At 49.9% G+C, this 22,949-nt stretch overlaps 1 protein-coding gene across 1 annotated transcript in view; it reads right to left on the bottom strand.

Moving 5' to 3' along the window:
- Positions 1 to 575: 575 nt before the first annotated feature.
- The window catches only part of AP1M1 (adaptor related protein complex 1 subunit mu 1), a 30,061-nt gene continuing 7,687 nt past the window's right edge, over positions 576 to 22,949 (bottom strand). The window contains exons 3-12 of the mRNA XM_030880279.3: positions 22,083 to 22,150; positions 20,227 to 20,357; positions 19,238 to 19,385; positions 10,708 to 10,834; positions 9,516 to 9,658; positions 8,979 to 9,050; positions 8,306 to 8,464; positions 2,347 to 2,472; positions 1,635 to 1,710; positions 576 to 1,473 (exon numbers count right to left, since the gene is read on the bottom strand). Coding sequence (XP_030736139.1) covers positions 1,451 to 1,473; positions 1,635 to 1,710; positions 2,347 to 2,472; positions 8,306 to 8,464; positions 8,979 to 9,050; positions 9,516 to 9,658; positions 10,708 to 10,834; positions 19,238 to 19,385; positions 20,227 to 20,357; positions 22,083 to 22,150 — 1,073 coding nt within the window. The 3' untranslated portion in view covers positions 576 to 1,450. The remainder of the gene's footprint in view (positions 1,474 to 1,634; positions 1,711 to 2,346; positions 2,473 to 8,305; positions 8,465 to 8,978; positions 9,051 to 9,515; positions 9,659 to 10,707; positions 10,835 to 19,237; positions 19,386 to 20,226; positions 20,358 to 22,082; positions 22,151 to 22,949) is intronic.

Raw genomic sequence — 22,949 nt, 5'->3', positions numbered from 1 at the left:
GGGTGCAGGTGCCTGCAGTGGGAACACAAGCTCCTCCTGCCCATGTGCCCACCATGATCCCCTCTATGGACCAGGCAGAGGTTCTCAGACTCCAGTGCGTGCATGAATCACATGTAGAGCCTGTTAACTGGTCTCCTGGGCCCCATCCCGAGACTCTGCCTCAGCAGGTCAGGGTGGGCCTGTGAACCTGCATTTGTAGTGAGCTTGAAGGGGACGCTGATGTTGCTGCTACCAGGACCACACTCTAAGGAAGACCACTGGGCTGGGAAGGGATGGGGGCAAGCTGTTGGTGATCTGAGGGTTGGGGGTTGTAACAGTCATCTCCGATGAGAGGGATCCATTTTGCTCATGTGCTCTCCTCTGTGTGGCCCCCCTGGAAGGGGTGGCCCTGGTGGCCCAGTGCAATGGCTCTGCCATCCCATTGCCTGTTCCCGTCTTCCCTGGGGGATGTAGGGGCACTGGGAGCTGATGACACCACACGGAGCCACACATAGGTTGGCGTGAGCCTGCACCTCCCCCTGGTCATCCATGGGGAGTCAGTACCACGCTGCATCAGATGGAAGGCAGGCAGCATGTGTAACTGATGGAATTTAATGTACTCATGACACAAACACAGACAGGGTTGAAGGGGGTGGTGTCCAAGCACGGATGTGGATGACCCGTGCGCCCCACCCTCTGAGGCCAGGGGCCCTTCCTGGACCCCACCTCCCCTGGTGGGACAAACACTGATGTGGCTGAGTGACAGCATCGTGTGGCACAGGCTGGCCCTCAGACGGCGCCTCTTTTGAAGCCTATGCGTCCAGGCCAAGGAGCCTCCAAGGAACAGCCATCAGCTGCAGCCTCCGATCAAAGTGCCAGGTTCTGGCCCGATGTGGGAAGGCGACCCAGCGTCAGCCTTGCTGGGGAGGAGGGCGAGGAACCGGGAGGTCCTGTCCTCGCTAAGTGCTGCCTGAGCGCTTCAGGATGAGGGGCAGGAGGCGTGGACAGTGAAGTTCACGTAAACAGCAACGGACCAAGACAAAAATCCAGGAACACTCAATAAACCTACAACGTTCAACAGAATGGCAACAAAACGGTGGCCCTGCCAGCCCAGCCAGACAGTGGTCTGGCGAGCGTTTCCCAATCTTTTCGTGACTAGGAGCTAAACAGCACAGAAGGCTGTATTTGATCTCTGGAGGGAAAGATTTCTTTCCTTCCCTTCAAACTGACTCGGGGGCAAAGAGACGAGACTTCCTGAAGATAAGCCTCTTCTGGGAAAAGGGACTTGGGGGATGAGAGTGGCGACGGCACAGCAGGTGCGCCTGGAGGAGGAGGGGCCCCTGGGTGGAGCCAGGAGGGTGGCTGGTGTCCAGGGGAGCCCTTCCTTCCGGCAGGCTTGGCAGGTGCTTCCTCCCGGTGCTTCCACCAGGAGCCCCAGTGCCGGGCCGGGAGCGTTGGCCACCGTGGCCCCTCACTGGGTCCGGAGCTGGTAATCTAGGAGTGAGGAGGAGGTGTCTGTTGTCTGCTCTGCACCCTGGACCCACCTGCCCCGACCCTGGGGCTGCTCCGTGAGCACCACCCTGGAGACAGCAGCATGCCCACCAGGGACCTTTTCAGCACCCCCCCCGACCTGCCCACGGGTGGGCCGCACGCACCTCCGTTCTGAGTGATGTAACGAACCCACGGTAGGGCCTGGTAGCCGCTCTTCTCGATGATCTTCAGGTAGCGCACCTGGGGCACAGGTACCAGGGCCCTGAGCATGCACACACCCCCATCCCCCTTCCTGGTCCCCGCTTAGTCATTCCTCCCGGGGCCAGGCTGTGACCAGGAGGGCGAGGGAGGGGGCAAAGGGCCTTGATCTGTCTGAACCTCTCTGAGGCTGAGGGAGGGTGGAGGTACTTCTAGAAGATGCGGCAAAGAGCCAGATGTGCGCTCTCGGGCACAGCCCTCCAGCAGATTCCTGGAGAAGGGGTCCCGTCCAGGGTTCTCTTCCCCATGCAGGTCTTCTGCGGAGGTGCCCAGGAAAACGGGTCCCATGGTGGCAAGTGTGTGGATGCTAGAGGCTCAAACTCTAGTTTTGGGGACTGAATGCGTCTCTGAGCTTGGAGCTCAAGCACAGGTCAGGTCTGGGTAAACAACTGTGGGCCTCTTTCCATTAGGGCCGGGCTGCCCTCGGAGACAGGCAGAGCCAGGAGCACCGCGGAGCCCCAGGACAAGCCAATTAGCACCCTTTTCTAACTGGTTGCACAGATGTCTGTCACCTGCAACCCTCTGAGCCTGGACTGACACCTGGTCCCGGTCCCTGTGAGGCCCCCCTGGGCCTGTCCATGTCTGCTCTGGGGCCCTGGCAGCCCTGGCCGCATGTACCTGGATGCCGGAGGTAGTGAAGTAGGGGATCTCAAACTTGACACTGATCGGGGGCTTGCCCTCCTTGTCCTCCGCCTCTACGCTGGGCAGGCCGAAGTGGGCCCGCATCAGGTACTCCTTGCCGCCCTGGGGGAGAACACCAGGGTGGAGGTGGTCAGGCTGAGGCCCCGGGCAAGCTCAGCCAACAGCTGCCCCTGGAGAATGCCAGGCTGCTGGCTCGGCCACCAACCTCCTCCTGTGTGACCTGCAGTCACCCAGTGCCTTGGCTTCTCCGAAACACTCATACTTGTCCTCCAGGCCTCACAGGCTGCCCCCACCAGCCCCGCTGGGGAAAACTGCTGAATTCTGAGGATGAAGAGAAAATTTCACAAGTTGCCAGGCACAGAAGCCTAGCTGCTTCAAGGAAAATAAGACCAACAGGCCTTGGGAGGGAAGAACAGAGAGGGAGAGCGAGCACACAGTGCAGATGTGGGCTGCCGTGGGACAAGGGCCCCTACCTGCCCAGGCCAGAGTCCAAGTGAACACCCCCAGAGCCCAGAAGGTGTGTGAAAGCAAGAGGGACATGTCAAAATGAAGAAAAGGGAACAGGGAGAGGCAACAAAAATAAGAGACCAAGGCTGGGGGCTGACTGATGAGCTGGCCCTGGGTCTTGCCCCCAAAGGGCGTGGCTCTGGTGCTGGAAGCTGAGCAATGACTCCAGAGATGGTGCTTGGAGCAGGGCCAGGAATGACTGGAACCCTCCTCTCGGCCATGAGGAGTCACGAGTCTTGGCCTGGTTGTCCAAGCGCCCGGTGAGCCTCACCCAGAACAGCAGGGAGGAGTGGGGAGCATAGCTCTCATCACACCCGGGACATGGAGGGTTTTGATCCCCATGCCTCTGGCAACAGCAGTCACTGCCGACCAGAGCTACTTCTGCATGCCTCGGGCAGGGCAGGGCAGGAGAGAGCCACGCCTCCCCAGGGCTGAGCTCATGCTCCCCCCCGCCCCCACCCCCCCAGGATGAAGCGAGTAGTCAGTCTCTGCTCATCAGTGCAGGAATGTGGACTCTGCCTGACTCGGTGCTATGTGCTGAGTGCAGATTCTGGGACAACGAGGGGAGAATAATGTGGTCTCAGCAACAGACGAAGCAGGCAGCAAAGGAATAAAATCAGCTCCATCAGCCTGTGTATGAAACAACCACCTGACCAAAAATCTGAGCCTTATAAAAACAAAGTGGAGGGACTTCCCTGGTGGCGCAGTGGTTAAGAATCCACCTGCCAATGCAGGGGACACGGGTTCGAGCCCTGGTCCGGGAAGATCCCACATGCCACGGAGCAAATAAGCCTGTGCGCCGCATCTACTGAGCCTGCGTTCTAGAGGCCGTGAGCCACAACTACTGAGCCAGTGCTCCTAGAGCCTGTGCTCCGCAACGAGAAGCCACCTCAGCGAGAAACCCGCTCACGGCAACAAAAAGTAGCCCCCGCTCTCAACAACTAGAGAAAGCATGTGCGCAGCAACAAAGACCCAACACAGCCAAAAATAAATTAATTAATTTAAAAAAAAAAAGAATCTGCCTGCCAATGCAGGGGTCACGGGTTCAATCCCTGTCCCGGGAAGATCCCACACGCCACGGAGCAACAAAGCCCATGCGCTGCAACTACTGAGCCTGTGCTCTAGAGCCCGCAAGCCACAACTGATGAAGCCTGTGCGCTCTAGGGCCCATGTACCGCAACTACTGAGCCTGCATGCTGCAACTACTGAAGCCCACGTGCCTAGAGCCCGTGCTCCGTAACAAGAGAAGCCATCGCAACAAGAAGCCTGCACACCACAACAAAGAGTAGCCCCCGCTCGCTGCAACTAGAGAAAGCCTGCACACAGCAACGAAGACCCAAACGCAGTCCAAAAAAAAAAAAAAAAAGGTTAAGAGTAGTAATTAAAGAAAAAGCAAAACAATATGCAGAGAGGCTGGCCCTCTCTGGGGGGGGTGGAAGTCTGCAAGCCTACCTTGTGTCAGTCATGTCCATGTACATGGGTTTACTTCTCCTATTAATGAGAAAGACTTAGAGGTTGGCTCACAGACCAAAACCCAACTCCACACTGTAAAAGCAGAGTGAGAAAGGCTAAACCAGTAGAAAGAATGGGTGAAGGCATGCCAGCCAAAGTCAAACAAAATAGAGCAGGGCTGCTGCCACAGCGGAGAATTCAGGGCAAAGAATTACAGGTGCAGAGGATGATAGTCCACATCCTAAAGGCTATTCCTACGATCCATAGGGAGGATACAATAGATAGGAGTATCTCTGCACCAAATAACATGGCAGCAACTTTTGTTAAGCAGATGCTACAAGAGAGGAGAAGAGAACCAGAGGAAGGCAGAGCTGGCCCAGCTCTCTGTCTGACTGATGCTGTCATGGCATCATGGCAGACCTCATGGCACATGTGTCAAATTCTCTACCCCAATAACAGAGGCCCTATCTTCTTCTCAACTACATATGGGATATTCACAAACTTTGACCTTCTATTAGTGCACAATGAACACTTCAATAAATTCTAAAAGTAGAAACAGCATGAATAACATTCTCTGGTCTCAAAGCACCAAATTTATAGTGAAGACAAAATGGAAAAAAACCCTTGACCAGGAAATTCAAACAAGACAAAACAAAACAAAAAAACACTCTCCATTCAATTACAGAATTTCTAGATAATATCAAACATTACATGCCAGATCTATGGGCTATACAGCTAAGGCAGGGTTCAGAGGAACATTTGCGGCTTAAATATTCATTTATATCAATACAAATTTTAAAACAAAATAATCAAATTAAAATACAGAACTTGAAAACTAGAGCAAAGAAAGGATGAAGAAACTCAAATTAAAGACTTATAAAACTGAAAACTATTACAACAAATAAACTAAAAAGTGAATCTGGAAAAAAAATACGCAAACTACCAGGTAACCTTATCAAGGAAAAAAGAAGGCACAAGTACGCAAAATAAGATATAACAAGGGAGAAGTAATTGTCATAAGAGAAGGGGAAAAAAAGACACCAATTTTCTACAACTCTGTGTAGACAAATTTGAAAACCTGGTTAGGATGGACAATTTTGTAGGAAAATACAATTTACCTAAACTGACTCCAACAGAAATAGAAACTCTAAATGGTCTAATTTCCACAGATGAGGTAGAGAAAGTAACAGAGATACAGATGGTCACACAGCCAAATTCTACCAATCCTCTCAAGGCAAGACGATCTCAAGGCTACTTAAACTGTTCTGCATCATGGAAAAGGGAGACAAAAAAATAATGAAATGGGTACAATATTGATACCTGATAGAGACTGTACCAAAAAAAAAAAATAAATCTCAGTTATAGATCTCAATGTAAAAATCCTACATACAATGTTAACCAACAGGATTAATAGCACATTAAAGAGAAAACAGATCATGATCAAGTGGGGTTTGCCAGAATGCATGGATGGTTCAAGATCCATCCTATGTTAATATAGGAACTTACAGACACTGAAGAGGCGTTTGGGTAAATTTGTTGGCCATTTGTGCTAAAAACACAGTAAAGGGGACTTCCCTGGTGGCACAGTGGTTAGGACTCTGCGCTCCCAATGCAGGGGGCCCAGGTTTGATCCCTGGTCAGGGAACTAAATCCCACATGCATGCAGCAACTAACAGTTTGCACGCAGCAAATAAGAGTTCGCATGACACAACTAAGGAGCCTGTGTGCTACAACTAAGGAGCCTGCCTGCCCCAACTAAGACCCAGCACAACCAAATAAAAATAAATATTAAAAAAATAAAATAAAATAAAAAATAAAAACACAGTAAAGTAGGACTGAAGTGAATTGTAGCCCAAAGCAGCAACACACTTAAGAGGGGAAACCCTGCCAGCTCCAGCTGGGGGCAAACCCAGGAGGCTGCTCTCTCCACCGCCATTTACAGGCAATGGAGATAGTAAGTGAAGCAGTGAGACGCCAGAAGCTATAAGGTGCCCAAGAATGGGAGAGGAAAAGGGGAAACTGCATCTGGCTGCAAACAGTGTGGAAGAATATCTAAAAACCCATGAGAATTGAAAGAAAAACTACCACAAACAAAAAATTTAGTAAGGTACCAGGACACAAAATTACCATACAAATGTTAGCAACCTGCTGTAAGACACAATGGAAGAGAAGACCCCAGTTACCAAAATATCAACTTAAAAATTATCTTAATGGGCTTCCCTGGTGGCGCAGTGGTTGACAGTCTGCCTGCCGATGCAGGGGACGCGGGTTCGTGCCCCGGTCTGGGAAGATCCCACATGCTGCGGAGCGGCTGGGTCTGTGAGCCATGGCCGCTGGGCCTGCGCGTCCGGAGCCTGTGCTCCGCAACGGGAGAGGCCACAACAGTGAGAGGCCCATGTACAGCAAAAAAAAAAAAAAAAAAAATTATCTTAATGAGAAATATGCAAAACCAGAAGAGATCTTTGGGGTGTCCTGGAGGCAAGGAGTGTTCTGTGGCTTTTATCCGGTTCAGTTGTGTTCACTCTGAGGAAATTCACTGAGTTGTACACATATCACTTGTTACTTTTCTGCATGTTATATTTAAATAAAAGTACCTTTAAAAACAACGGGAGAGGCCATATGAGGTATATATAAGGTAAGCATTAAAACATTCCCAAAAGGCACAAAGGTGAGAGTGGGGCAAGGCTATTGATAGGATAATTCGGCCTCAAAAAGGTGTTAATCCTTCCCAATTAACTTACAAATTTAGTGCAAACAAACTGATTCTAAAATTTATGAGAAAAATGAAACAAGCAAGAGTTGCCAGGAAACAGATAAGCAGTGAGGTTGTGGGGAGTTACGGTAGGGGTAGGGTTGGCCCTACCAGATGTTAAAACATAGAATAAAGTTAAAATGTGGCCTTGCGGCACGGAGAGACAGACAAGAGGATGCTCAAAAAGAGACCTCATGCCGTATGAAAATTTGATTTTTGAAAAACACGGCATTTCAAACCACTGGGGGAAAGATGGGACTTTTTAGTGGATGATGTTAGGAAACTGGATAGCCATGTGGGAAAAGATAAAGCTGGATCTGTATGTCACCCATTTACCAGACTGTGCTCCAAAAGGACCTAAAGTCTAAGGTGAAAAATACTACTGTACTCGTTCTAGAAGCAAACATGGGTGAATTGCTTTATAGCCTGGAATGGGGAAGCCTTTCAAATCATGACTTAAAATCCAAACACAATAAAAGAAAGACTGAGAAATGTGACTACATTAAACAACAATTAAAAGAAGAAGCAATCAAAAAGGTCACACAGCAAAAAACACCAGAAGCAAAGTCAAAAGACAAACACCAAACACTGAGAAACACCATTTGCAACTGATATCAAAGAAAAGGTACTAATCTTGCCCATGTGTAAACAGCTTTTGGAAACTAAGAAGAAAATGAGCAAACTTGACAGAGAAGTGAGCAAGAGACAGCTACTATAGTTTCCCGAGAAAGAAGCGCAAACAGTCCTCTGAGACGTGAAAAAGTGCTCCATCTTGTTTCTCATGAGAAGGGCGATGGGCCGCACCCCGAGTCGGCGCAGCCGCTTACCCATCTTCCGGTCCCAAGGCACTCGTCACACAAACCCAGACTCAAGTGCTCAAAATCCTGAACACGAGCCAGGTGGCTATACCAGCCTGGGGGCCGGGGCAGGAAGTGCTCTACCTTCCTGGAGCTGGTGCTGGATTCCCGTGAGGCCCTGGCCCCAAGGCAGTCTGTTCCCCAGGAGGGATGTTGAGCTCTAAACAGGAGTGTCAGAGGGAGAAAGGAGGAGGGAGAGAGGGACCCCTGCCGTGACTCTGAAGACAGGCTGGTTCACACACAAGAGGAAGGTGGAGTGCCCCCCTACCCTGGGCCCCAGCCCCACCCCTGCCCCAGCCAGGCTGAGCCGAGCAGGCCTCTGCCCATGCCTGTCTGGAGGGGGTGCCCCGCCGAGAAGGGTGCTCACCGGGAAGGACTTGATGGACCACACAATCTCACTGTTCTCGGGGACCCACTTGACGCTCCCCACTGTCGTCTTGAACTTGGGTGAGTCGGCATCGTTGGGCACAGGGATGTGGATCTCCACGTTGTTGGCTGTTGACCGCCGCTTGAACTGGCTCTTGGCCTGGAGACGAGGCCAATGTGGCCAAGGTTGCGGCGGGCGAAGGTGAGACAGCCTGGCTCCCACCCAGCCTGCTCCCACAAGGGCCACATGCCCCTTGGCCTGGCCTCTGGGAGTCCCACTCCCAGCACCGAGCTGACCCCCACGCCCTCTCCCACCCCCTGAGGTCTTCCTTAAGCTCAACTTTGGACGGTCAGTCTCTGCCCTCCTGTCCCCTTGGTCTTTGGGACTCCCGATCCCTCCCTCTGGCCCTGGCCTCCAGGGAGAAGGTCTGTGTGACCAGGGCTGGCCTGGGCTAGGTGAGGTCACTGAGTGGCAGAAGTGCTCCACCTGGACACTTGGTCACAGGCCACTGCCATGGTGGCCGCACACAAGATCTGGGCAGTGTGTCCTCTCTGTGCCCAAGGCCCCGGACAGGCCAGAGATACCAGAAGGCCTGCACTAGGCGGGGGAGCCCAAATGCCCCCTCTTATGCCCCACACGCCTGGCTGATGCTGCGTGCAGGATGCACACACACCTTGATCATGTACTCGATGCGGCTGTGGGAATGCTTTTCAATCACAGACTCGATCCAGATCAAGGGCTTGACCTGTCGGGGAGAGTGAAGATGGCGCTCACAACCAGTCGTTTTACAAAGCCCTGTTTCACAGAGGGGAAACTGAGGGCAAGGGACCACAGGGCCAGGTGTGAGCCCAGCACACTGCTGCTCGGGGCTCCACAGCTGGTGCCAGGATGGGTCAGAGCATTAGAGAAAATGCAGAAAACATCACCGAGGACGCTCTGGTGGGGAATGCCTGGGAAAGGGGCAGTGGTGTCAAAGGGGTCTGGCCCCTCAGTTCAGAAAGTTCAGAGCCTTGCATTGTCAAACAGGCTCCTTGGAGCCCAGGCTGCTCATGGGGAGCTGTGCCCATCCTGGGCATCACCTCACAAGACGTGAGACTCGCTGTGGACGGGGACGGCTCCCAGCCAGCAGGGAAGAGGAGGGAGGCTGCCCCAGGGGAGGAGCAGGGGCGGGGGCCTGGGGGCCCTCTTGGCTGGCGGCTGGTGCACTCACATGGGTGTTGAGGCGGTAGGACATGAGCTCAAACTCGCCATCGGGTGGGATGAAGGAGATGGTGCGGTCGTTCTCAAAGCGAGAGAGCCGCACACACTGGTGGAACTTCACGTCCTCCAGCTCCACGGACTTGCTCTTGCCACCTGAGGGGAGGTGGGGGTGAGGGCGGGACAGTCCCTAGGCCCCCCAGGCCACTCTCTCAGCAATGCTCCCACTGTCTAGGGTTCACTCCTGACACAGCAGAGCAGAGCTGCCCCCAGATCTGTGAGAGTATCTTGGGCCACGAACACCAAGGGGGCCGGCTTCTGAGGCAGCCACGCCCCATCTCTCCTCACCCCGCTGGAAGCCCCATTACGTCCCAAGATTGGGCTGAGGACAGGGCTAGTAGGCCTAGTTCACAATGAGTCCCCAGCCAGAGTTGCTGCCTGGGACATGTTTGCTGAATGATTAACAGACCCCACTGGAGGTGCTCGGTGATGGCTTGGGGCTCCCTGAGGGCGCCGGTCCTGTCATCCCTGGGGTCCTGTCTTGGTTTCCCAGCCCAGAGAGGCTGTGTGGGTTGAGCTCAGTCCTGAGAGGGGAGCTGCTCTGATGGGCTAACGTCAGAGAGGCCCTCACTAGCGATGCTGCAGACGTAACTATGACAACACGTGCCACTGCTCCGGCCGCCGGTGGACCTGTGGTTGGCGGGGAGGCTGGTGGTCCAGTTTGCAAACACGGAGCCCCAGCCACCCTGGGCTCCTGAGGCCGCTCTGGCCATGCCCCACCATGGGAAGTGCTACATCCAGGCCAGGCAGCGCATGCTCGAACCACTGTGTGTGGCTTTTGAACAGCCCAGACCCAATGCCAGAGGTGAGGGCAGAAACTGGGTCTGGGAGGGGAGAGCGAGCCCGCAGTACCTTCCAGTAGGGTGGACTTGCGGACCTGTTGTATGATGCTACATGTGCTTTGGCACCTAAGGTGCTCACCTGCACCTCTGGCCCTCGGAGCAACAAGGGGGCTTGACTTGAGTATTTTCACTCTCCCATGTCCTCTAAGTCCAGGTGTTAGTTTATTCGTTTTCACAGTTCTTGTAAACAACGTGAACATGTTTCTAAGCCAAGTGCTTGAGATGAACTTGTTGTTCATCACGCAGGTGAACAGTCCCTCAGCTGCCCCAGGGGTGAAACCTGGGCCCCGGTGGCATACTCACGGCCCGTGTTGTCGAAGAGAACCTTGTCATTGAGGCCCAGGCGCAGCTCAGGCATGCCCGACAGGAAGACCCGCATCTTGATGGAGCCCACAATCTCACTGCGTAGGACGTTACCGTTGGCACTGACCTAGGGGGTGGCGAGGAGGGGGTGAGGGGAGGCCCCACGCACCGGTCACTGTCCCCCAACCACGCTGTGTGACCCTCCTGGCCACTCCCATTCTCGAAGCCCTTCTCGCTGTCCCCTGAGTTGGGGAGGCAGTGCCAGGCCAGGCCAGGGAGGCAGACACTTACAGGTCCCGCCTTCTAGTCCTGAGGCCACACTAGGCTCCTCCCTTGCAGATGGGCCAGGTGATACTGTGCCTGGAATCCTCTCTGAGGGCTCTACTCTAAGTTGCTCTTGGGATGCCTGGGGCAGACCTGGTGGCTTGAGGCCGTGTGCTCGGCTGGCCTGGGCAGGGACTCTACCAGGTCTGCTCATCTGCTGGGAGCAGGCCAGACTGACTTTCCTGGAAATCTGTTTCTCCATGTGGGGCCTGGCAAAGTCCCTAGGGCTTGTTGAAGACGGAGCTTCCTGGACCCTGCTCCCAGGGCTGCCCTGATGTCTGATAACCACCGATCCAAAATAACAATACACTTAAGCAAATACAATCACAGCTACAACACTGACTGAGCAGCTCCTCCTCAACAGGGCGGGGCTGTGACTTGGGCTACCTTTTAACTCCTGTGCAAACCGGAAGGCATCTGAGAGTGCAACTAAAAATCACAGCAGGACGATGGGCAAACCCGGAGACTGTCCTCAGGGGGCCAGGCTGCTGGAGCACCTCTCCTTGGGCCCATTTTAGAGACGAGGACACTGAGGCACAGAGAGGATGCCACACGCCGAGGGCACAGAGTGGCTGGCAGAGGTGCTGGGGCCACAGCCTGGACCACCACCCCGTAGTGCCATTCTGCATGAGGCCACATCCACACCAGCAAGTGAAACAGAGGGCTACAAACTCAGAGGCCCTAGGGCCATATGGGCCGTTCCTTGGAGGGCCTGAGTTTCCGATTTCTGCAGAGAAGCAGGAAAATCTGTCCAGTCTTTAACTCAGATGTCTGCAAGTAACACGTGCACACATGAAAGCCCTTCGCATCTGAGGGAAGTGGAGAACTGAGGCGCCATGTGGACGATGACCCCGAGAAAGGCACAAAACAGGACAGAAGGCCCTGCGGGGTGTGGCTCCGTCACTTCCCGTCGCTCACTATGCTCTGACCACGCTGGCCTCTCACTGTCCTCGCCTCATCAGGCAGCAACCTGACCCCACAGCACACAGAAGCTGCTTCCTCCTCTGCCTCTTGCCAGCCCTGTCTGCCTGTCCATCCATCCTGTCCACGCTCGGGTGAGGGGTCATGTCAGGCTGCTCACTGCTGGGTCCAGCACGAGGACAGTGCCTGGGGCAGCGGGCACTCGGCGAGCCCGTGCAGACATGGCCCTTCGCCCCTGGGCTCTGGGCAGCTGGCACTACCACCTGCCTTACTCTGCGGGTCCTCCGTGTTCCCCCCAACAGTCTGCCCTTAGACCCCCTTCTCTGGGGGGCTATCTCCCCTTGGGGAGTTGGGACTGCACCACCCTCTATAGCTGAATGATGCGAAAGAAGGCTCAGGAAGTGGAGACAAAAGCCATGCAGCCTCTAAGGCTAATCCTGGCCACCTGGGCAGCAACCAGGACGGTGCTGAGGCGTGACTGGCAGCCCAAAGCTGGTGCCTTCCCCAGGGTGGGCATGGAGGAGATGTTTGCCGGGGGATCGGCTGCCTAATTATACTAGCACAACAAGATTTTCAGAACCTGGAGGCCCATGTTGACTCTGAAGGCCGCCAGTTCTGCAATCAGACTTAGGAAGGTGTGTTCCAACATGACTGGGATGTCCATACCTGCCTCTTGCTGCCCCTCGCATGGAAGAACAGGGGTCCTTGGGCAGTGCCATGTGTAGGGACACACTGCGGCTGGGACGCCCCTGAACTCCCAGCACTTTCCCAGGCAGTTGTTTATAAGCTGCTCCCTGGGATTGCTTCTCCACCTTAGGACACCCTACAGCCATGTTCTGGGCTCAGTAAACAATTCAGACGAAGGTCCTCAGGCAGGAGGGGAATGCAGTGAGTGAGGCCACTGTCTTGCCTCATGGCTTAGTAAGTAAGAGAGCAAATACGTTTATATTCAGTCCACTGGGAGAATCTTTTTGAAAAGCACTGTTACTTAGCAATTGCATGTCTGGGAACTCGGCCCTCCAGAAATCCTGCCCAGATAAGGGAGATGCCCAAACACACATCTGAGGATGAGCAATCATGCTCATTTCTGCACTGGCTGTAACAGTCAGAAATGGGCACACCTAAGTGGCCCACATGACTGGACTGGCCCAGCCAATCCTTGTCTGCCCAAGTCATGGGAGTGAGGCCCTCTCCCGAGGTGACAGGCAGGCTGCAGGTGACATGGGACTGGCCTGCATCACCCTTTCTCTACCACTGACTACAGCTATAAAACCTGGGCAGGATGCATGGGCAACTACTGGAAGACTGAAAAGGTGGATCTGGGAGGAGCCGACTGAATGAGCAGTCCTCCCTACCCCCCTACCCATGTGAAAGTGCAGCAGAAACCTGAAAGTGGAACCAAGAAGTACGGTGCAGTCAGAGCTTGTGGAAGCCTCTGGCTCTAGCTCCAGGGCCAGAAGGGGAACTCCTGCCGCTCAGAAGGAGTATGGAAATCCCTCATTTACCCCCTTTTCTCTGTTTTCTCACGTCCCAGGCCCTAGGCAATTCAGCTGCCTTTCCGAGAGGGTGGGGCAAACCCAGGATTTCAGCCCAAGTGCAGACAAGCGCTAGAGTAGGGATCCAGAGCCCCGAGTTTTTGGCCACAGAACCAAAAAGGGAAGCCCCCAGCCAGAAAGCACCAGGTAGAGAGCAGAGAGTGAAAGGTTCAGGTAAGCAACCTCATGAAGTTGTTTATGTCTCCAGATCTCTCTAGAACCAGGCATGCATGGATATGATCCTAATTAGCACGCCAAAGACATCAAGAACCAAACTCTCCCCAGTCCCTGATGGACCACTGGGCAGTGCATATTTGGCATAGATTCAAATAGCAAAGGGCACAAAGGCTTTGAAAACAGAACCGATTCTCATGGCCCATAGACTGGGGGTTGAAACTTGTGGCCTGAACCTAACCAGGACAATTGTCAGCTAAAACAAACAAACAAAATCAACATTTTCTGTATAATTTAAATAAGACCTAGAATCTTACCCCAGGATATAATCTAAAATTACTCAGCATACAAAGAACCACGAAAATTTCAGCTCACATGGAAAATACAATCAACAGACACCAACGATGATATGGATATTGGGATTATCTGACAAAGACATTAAATAGCTAGGATAAAAACTGCAAACACTCTTGCAACAAATGTCAAACTAGAAAGTCTTGGGAAAGAAACAAGACTATAAGAAGAAGAATCAAATGGAAATTTTAGAACTGAAAAATACAATAACAAAAAAATCACTGAATGAGCTTAATAGCAGAATGGAGATAACATAGGAAACGGTCAGTGAACTTGAAAGCAGATCAATAGGACTTATCCAATCTAAACAATAGAGAGAAAAAAAAGATGGAATAGAATGAACAGAGCCTCAGAGACCCTTGGGACAATAACAAAATGTCTAACATTTATGTCACTAGAGTCCAGACGGAAACGAGAAAGAGTGAAATGGTGAAAACATATTTTAAGAAATAATGGATGAAAACATCCCGAGTTTGGTAAAGTACGTAAATCTACAGATCCAAGAAGCTGAACAAGCCCCAAACATTAGGAATCCAAAGATATCCATACCTAGACACATCATAAGCTATCTGCTGAACACTAAAGACAAAGAAAAAATGTGGAAAACAGCCAGAGAAAAACAACACATTACCTACAGGGGAATACCGATTCGAGTGACTGTGGATTTTCATCAGAAACCATGGAGTCCAGAAGGAAGTGACACAACATTTTTAAGGTACTAAAAGAGAACTGTTAACCCAGAATTTGATATCCAGTGACAATATCCTTTTGGAATGAAGATGAAATTAAGACATTCTCAGATGAAGGAAAATGAAGGGCATCTGTAGCCAGTAGGCCTGTTTTGAAAGAATTGCTAAAAGAATCTTTTTAGATGGAACTGAAATTGTACCAGAAGGAAACCTGGAAAATTGGAAATGAGGGGAGAGCAACAGAAATAGTAAATATCTGGGTAAATATGGTCGAGAGTCTTCTTTTTCTCCTCTTGAGTTCTTTAAAGTATGTTTGACAATCGAAAGCAAAAATTTTAACACTGTCTGATATGGTTTTCAATGTATATAGATGAATATACAGGACAACTCTATGATGGGGCAGTAAAGTTTCTAAATTCCAATTGAAGCTGTAAAATATTAACTCTAAGTAGAGTATTTTATAGCAACCACTAAAATAACTATACGAAGAAAAAAAAGATAGAGTGAAGAAACAAAATGGAACACTACAAATGTTCAAAAAGATCACAGAAAGATAGGAAAAGGAAACAAAGGAATGAAAAACAGAAGGCAAGTAATAAAGTGGTATATTTTAATCCAAGCAAATTAACAGTTACAGTAAGTATAAATGCTCTAAATATATAAAAGACAGAGACTGTCAGAATGGATTTAAAAAATGACTCAATTATATGTTTTCTACAAGATATGGCACAGGTAAGTTAAAAGTAAAAGGATTAAAAAAAAAGGAGTAAAAGGATAGAAAGACATATACCATGTAAACACTAATCAAAAGAATTCTGGAGTGACAATATTGATAGCAAAACAGACCTCAGAGCAAAAAAATTATCAGGAATAAAGAGGGACATTATATAATGATAAAGGGGTCAGTTCACCAAGAAAACAGAAGAATCCTAAATCCATTTGCACCTAATAACAGAACTTCAAAATATGTGAAGCAAAGACACAGACAAATTCACAATTTATAGCTGGAGATTTTAATGCTCCTCAGTAACAGGTAGAACCAGTAGACAGAAAATTAGCAAGAATTGCTAGAAGAATTGAACAATGCCATTAACCAACTGGATTTAATTGGTATTTACAGAACACTCTCTCCAACAAGAGCAGAATATACATTTTTTTCAAGGGTACATGGAACATTCACCAAGATAGATCATATTCTGGATCATTAAAACAGACCTTAACAAACTTTAAAGAATTGACAGTATATAAACTATATTCTCAGACAATAATAGAATTAAATTAAAAATCAATGACAGGGACTTCCCTGGTGGTCCAGTGGTAAAGAATCCTCCTTACAATGCCGGGGACGTGGGTTCGATCCCTAGTCAGGGAACTAAGATCCCACGTGCCACAGGGCAAATAAGCCCACGTGCCACAACTACTGAGCTTGTGCGCCTCAACTAGAGAGCCTGTGTGCCTCAAACTACAGAGCTCACGTGCTCTGGAACTTGCGCACCACAACTACAGAGCCCATGCACCCTGGAGCCTGGGCGCCACAACTAGAGAAGAGAAAACCTGCACGCCACAGTAGAGAGAAGCCCGTGCGCCACAATGAAGATCCCACATGCTGCAACTAAGACCTGATGCAGCCAAAAATAAATAATAAAAAATATATATAAATAAATAATAAATAAATCTTTTTGAAAAATCAATGACAATGAGATAACAGAAAAACCTGCAAACATTTAGAAATTAAACAACACTTTTATTAAATAAGCCATGGGTCGAAAAGAAAGTCTCAAGGGAAATTTGAAAATATTTTGAACAAAAATGAAAATCCAACATATCAGTGTAGGATACAGCTAAAGTAGTGCTTAGAGACAAATTTATAGCATTAAATGTTTATATTAGAAAAGAAGAAAGTTTCAAATTAGTATCTTTAGTTTCCACTTTAAGAAACTAGAAAAAGAAGAGCAAAATAAGCCAAAATCATGAGGAAGAAAATATTAGAGATAAGAGCAGAAATCACTGTGATTGAAAACAGAAAAATAATAGAGGAAATCAATGAAATCAAAAGTTGATTCTTTGTGAAAATCAATAAAACAGATAAACCTCTCATAAGATTGACAAAGAGAAAAGAAAGAACATAAATTACCAATATCGGAAATGAAAGAGAGTGTATCAGTACAGACCCTGTACACATGAAAAAGGTAATAAGGGAATACTATAAACAACACTGTGCATAGAAACTCAGTGACTTAGATGAAATAGATCAATTTCTTAAAAACAGCAAACTACCAAAACTCACTCGAGATGAAACAGAAAATCCAAATAATCCTATAACCATTAAATAATTGAAATTCGTACTGAAAAATAAATCTCCAGGCTCAGATAGTTTTGCAGGTGAATTCTACCAAATAAAATTAAAAATAAGCAATTTACAATGGCTTCCAAAAAATGAAATACTTAGGTATAAATCTAACAAAAAATTTGTACATGGTAAAAACTAGAAAATGCTGATGAAAGAAATCAAAGATGACCTAAATATATATAGAGAGACATACTGCACTCATGGATTGTGAGACTTAATATACTAAAGATATCAAATCTCCCCAAATTGATTAATAGAGTTATTTAACACAACACCAATCAAAATCCCAGACAAGCTGATTCTAAAACTCTAAACAAAGGAACTAAAGAGCTGAACAATTTTGAAAAAGAAGAATGTTGTGAGAGTCACATTATCTGATTTTCAGACTTACTATAAAGTTACAGTTATCAAGACAGTGTGGTTATTGGTGAAGGAACAGATATACAGATCGATGGAAAAGAACAGAGTCCAGAAATAGAGTTGCACAATATGGCCAATTGTTCTTTGACAAAAATGCAAAAGCAATTCAATAGAAAAAGGATAATATTTTCCAAAATGATTTTACAACAAATGAAAAAAAATGTTCAATATGCAAAAAAATGGATATATGCCTCACACCTCAAATAAAATTTAAGTCAAAAATATCATAGACCTAAATGTAAAACTATAAAACTTCTAGAAGAAAATTTAGGAGAAAATCTATGTGACCTTGGGTTTGACAATGAGTTCTCAGACATGGCACCAAAAGCTTAATCAATTTAAAAAACTGACATTTGGACTTTCTCAAAATTAAAAACTTTTGCTCCGTGAAAGACAATGCCAATAGAATGAAAAGAAAAGTGACAGACTAGGAGAAAATATTTGCAAATCACACATGTGACAGAAGACTTTATCCAGAATATATAAAGAACTTTCAAAACTCAACAATCAGAAAACAAACAACTCAAAAATGATCAGAAGATATGAAGAGACACTTCTCCAAAGAGCATAATGATGCCAAAGAAGCACATAGAAAGATGCTCAACATCATTAACCATTAGGGAGATGCACATTAAAGCCATGATGAGACACCTATTAGGATGACAGAAATAAAAATGTCGATCAAGGATGTGGAGCAACCGGAACTCTCATCTGCTACTGGTGAAAATGCAAAAATGTTAACAGCCACTCTGGAAAACAGTTTGGCAGTTTCTTACACAGTTAAACATACACTTACCATATGACCCAGCAATCCCACTGCAGGGTATCTGCCGTAGAGAGATGAAAACTTCTGTCCACACATAAACCTATACATGAAATGTTTATAGCAACTCTTTTAACAACTGCCAAACGTTGGAAACAACCCAGATGTCCTTTGATGGGTGAATGGATAAACATACTGTAGTTCAACATATAAAATAAACAAATATAAGAAGAAATAAACTTTTGATAACAGAGCAACTTGGATGAATCTCAAAGGCGTTATACTGAAAGAAGCTAGATTCAAAGTGACACACACTGTATGATTCCACTCATACAACAATCTCAAAAAGACAGAACTATAGTGATGAAGACCAGATCAGCAGTTGCCAGGGGTTGGGAACAGGCAGGAGGGTGTGACTACCAAGAGGCAGCATCCAGGGAGGTTTCTGAGGTGATGGAGTTTGTTCTGATTCCTGGTTATGATAATGGGTACACAAATCTGTACATGTGCTAAAATTCATAGAAAATATGGTCAATTACCAAATAGTCACTTAAAAAATAAAATTAAAAAACAAACGAACATACACAAAACAGTAAAAACCAAAAAACCCAAAAAACAAGTCACAGGAGAACTACATCTTATGTTCTCAGTTTCACAGAAAAACAATGTATGTCTGTATATCTACAGCACGAGGTCCCAAAGGATGACAATGAATCCTTAAGCGATGTGGCCTTTCTGATTACAAAGCCCTTCACTTTCAAAGTCTATACACTGCTTTTTTTTTTTTAATGATGTGCATGCATTCACTCTAAATAAGAACAGAAACTAATGAAGATAAAACAAGCTCACATTGCAATGAGCAGCCCAACCTGAATCCCGCTGATCTGCTATCACACAGAAACTACCTGTTTCTCAGGGCCTTGCTAGTTTTAAAAGTAGAGCTGCTTTTATTTCCAATCATGGAGAAGATAAAATTTAAAAAAAAGAAAAGGAAGCCTACCAGGAGATTGACGGACTCAATGACGTCCAAAAACACCTCGTTCTTCCGGTACTTGATGCCCTCAGAGCGCCAGGACACTGCGTTGGTGACGGTGGCTGGGGGCCGTGGGGCCCCTGTTTCCAACTTGTGGCCTTCCTGAGTTATGTACCTGTGGGCCCGGGCTCACAGTTAAGCAGCTCAGGCACAGACATTCTTCAAAACAGCCCCTCCCTGTAGCAGGCGCCAGGAAAGGCAGGCTCTGGTTTCACCTGAGGCTGTTTAACACAAGAATATCTTACGATTTCCAAAGCCTCCAACAAACTCTTCAGTTACAGTGAGTGCAGAGTGGTCACTTTTAGGGAGCCAAGGAGACAGCGTTGGTGAGGAAAACAAGAAGTGGGCATGAAGTGCTTCCCCTGCTGGGGGTGCAGAAGGGACCAACCTCCTAGGGGTGTAACCTGGTGACCCTGATTCCACTTGGGGAACAACAGATGTGAGATGTGCTGAAGTTCATGTGGCTTCTCTGAGTGTCCCTCTGCTCCCCTGTAAAATGGGAAGACAGCACCCCTGATTGTGAATGGAGTGAAAAAAGCGCTTGCACAGGGCCTGGTTCACAGGAAGTGCTTAATCCACGGTGACTGTTACTTGATGGGCAGGATTCCAAAGGAGGGAGATTTTTCATCATAGCTTCATTTATGACAATAAAAACAAAGGCAGGTGACTCCCTAATAACAAGCCATTTAGCACACTTCTGCGGATGGAAATGAAGACCTCGCAACAGGAAAAATGCTCATGCTACGCACGGATGCTGCGTGGAAAAAGGACCCACAACTGTCCCAGTGACTTAGTAAACTTCTGGTGCGGCTGGAGACAGGGCAGGGGGACCAACAACATGAACATATGTTTGCTTCCTCCACCTCCAAACCTGCTGACGACATCAATATTGTGACATCACCCAGGAGGGGCCTGACCCCTGCCCCCCATCCCCGGGCCCCATCCCACCCACTCACTCCTGCAGGATCTTGCTGTCTGTGGTCTGGGGGTAGCCGAAGTCCATGAGCTCATCCAGCAGCTCGTAGATGATGACGAAGTTGTCGCGGATACTCTCCTCTTCCAGCTCCTTGAAATATTCCGAAAATACCTGTGGTGTTGCGTGGGGGGCAGATCGTTGAGAGGAAGGACGAGGACGGGATGAACGCTTGCACAAGTTCATTTGCCCTTCGTGCCCTGAGGCCCCTGCTAACAGCCCTTTTGTCCACGAGCTGCATTTGCCCGTGCTATGGACGAGGCCTTGGGCTCAGGGAATGTGGGCAGGAGGACAGCAGTGGCCGCCTATGAGGCAGGAACCAGGCTGGGGGAGTACAGGCGTCAGGCCTGGTCAGAAGCCCCACCCCAGCGGGCCCACTCTCCTCCCCTCCCTGACAGACACTCCCAGGCCTGGGGCCCCTTCCCATCTTCTCTTTAATCCTGACTGTAACTATCACCCTTTGCCTCTGAGCCAGGAGTGACTCAGGTGAGGGACAAGAACCACTGTGGAGGGGACAAGTGGCTCTTCCAGCCTCCTCTGGCCTCCCTGAACTCCAGTCTGTACAGCTGTGCCTGCAGACGAATCTGCCCCATTTCAACAGAAAATTAAGAGGATCAAAGCAGGGATGCCAAAGGAGACAAAGGGAAGAGGAGCTTGGTCGAAGCTCTTTCATGAGCACAAACACTGAAGCAGAAAGGCAATGCCACACACTTCAGGGAGGAGAACCTTCCTCCTTCCCGCTTCCCCGTCTCCACACCCCAGGACTGCAACCGCTGGGCCTCTCCTCTGAAATCACAGGCAGCGCAGCCCGGCCTGCAACAGCTCTGGAATGCAGGCCTACTCCTCAGCCTGCACCCGGGGCCTCCCCGCGGGACATGCTGCTCTCCTGCCCCCATGTCCTCACTGCCCACACCAGCCTGTTCCCCAGCGTCTGGCGTAGATGGCTCCTGATCGGGCTGCACAGGGCATCATCTGAGGGATGAAAGCTTTCCTGGGCCCACCCCAGGCCTCCTGGGCCCATCGCCCGCTTTCTTCAACCCCACAGCCCCCACTTTGGCCGCGCCCCTCCATCTGTCTCCTGGAAATCGGCCTGGCCTCCCAGCTGCCTTCAAGTGCTTTTTCTACTCAGCAGCCAGAGATGATCTTACCTCGAACCAGGTCTTGTCAGTCTCCTGCTTAGTGCCCTCCACCATCTCTCGCGAGACTTGGAATGAAATCTGAACTCCTCACTAGGCCCTGTACATCCCGCCCCTGCCCACCCCGCCCATCCCTATGGTCTAGCCCTGTCACCTTGCTGATAGCAGCCCCACACTCTGTCCCGAGCACACTGGCCCACCTGATGTTCCCTGACTGCACCACGTGCACTCCCCCGCCAGGGCCTTTGCATGTGCTGCTCTCTGCCTCCCCAGCTGTCAGCTGGGCCTGCTGTGTGTCACCTCTCTCCAAGGTAGGGCCTCAGGCCTCTGTGTTTAGGCCCCGCCCCCACAAGATTCCGAATAGAACTTGGCTCCGCCCTCCTCCTGCTTTTCCCACCTTCCTAATCTCTGACTCATCTGATTACCCTCCACCCTTCCACAGCCAGCTAGGGGGCATACCTGTCCCTCTTGGAGTCATGGCGCACCTGGCCTGAGCCCCACCTCCCGTTCGCTTTCCTCTCTTCACCAGGCAGAGGGGCAACTAAGGCCACAGAATCCCACTCACGGATCACGTGGAGCTCCCCCATCTCACTTCTGGGGTTCCAGCTCCAAACTCCCTAGGGATGCTGCAGCCCTCGGGAGGCTGGTATGGTGAGGCACACTGCAGTGCCAGGGTGACGGATACCCCTGTGGCTCAACTCACCTGCACCACCTTGTAGAGGAAGGAGAACACCAGTGACACGCACGCGTTCTTCTTAGAGGTGGCGACCACTGCATGGCGGCTGCAGTCAAGGAGCAGTCAGAGGCCTGGGCTGCCACCCCACAGACCCCAGTTCACTGCATGTTTTGGAGCCACCCCAAGCCATGACTCGGCCCTCAGCGGGTTTCCGACCTCCTGGTCTGAGCTGGGCCTGGGACACAGCAGTTACAGCCAGAGGAGGTCCCGGCTCCCAGGGAGCGCTCAGCTGACAAAGGGGCAGCAGGGGGCACAGGGAACCCACCCCAGCTGCTGGGTAGCGGGGGCTGCCCTGAGGAGGTGATGCCTGAGCTGAGGGCTGAAGCCCAGGGTGTGGTAGAGGGCACTTCAGGTGGGACGAGCAGCCTGGGGCAGGAGGAGGTAGTGCGGGTCATCCAGGAGCGGAAAGCAGGAGCGGCCCTTCTCCAAAGCCCATCGCTTACGTGACCCTCCTGAGGTCCAGGGCTCCCCAGGCAGGCTCCGGCGGAAGCAGCCGGGGCCAATTCTAGCTCAAGCCTTTCTTTGAGCCTTTGCCCCTGAAGCAAACCTTTTGAATGAAGCCTCCATTTTCTCACTAGTATGATGGGGGCCTGAGAGTGGATTTACTGAGGTGATGTATGTAAAGTGTCTGGCACACTCCCTCTGATGGGGGGGGGGCGGGGGGGGATGGCGGAGGGGGGGCGGGGTATGTCCTCACCTCTTGGGGTCAGTGTATACTGGGCACTTCCTGTTCCTCTTTCCTTAAAGGGCCTCAAGCCACGCAGGGAGGCCAGTTCCTGTGCACTGCGCCCTGGCCATTCACAACAAGCCTGTGCCACTCCAGTGCCAAGCTGT

This window comes from Globicephala melas, chromosome 3 (assembly GCF_963455315.2).
Source record: "Globicephala melas chromosome 3, mGloMel1.2, whole genome shotgun sequence".
NCBI classification, from domain to species: Eukaryota; Metazoa; Chordata; class Mammalia; order Artiodactyla; family Delphinidae; genus Globicephala; species Globicephala melas.
This window is presented reverse-complemented; position numbering and strand designations above follow the sequence as displayed.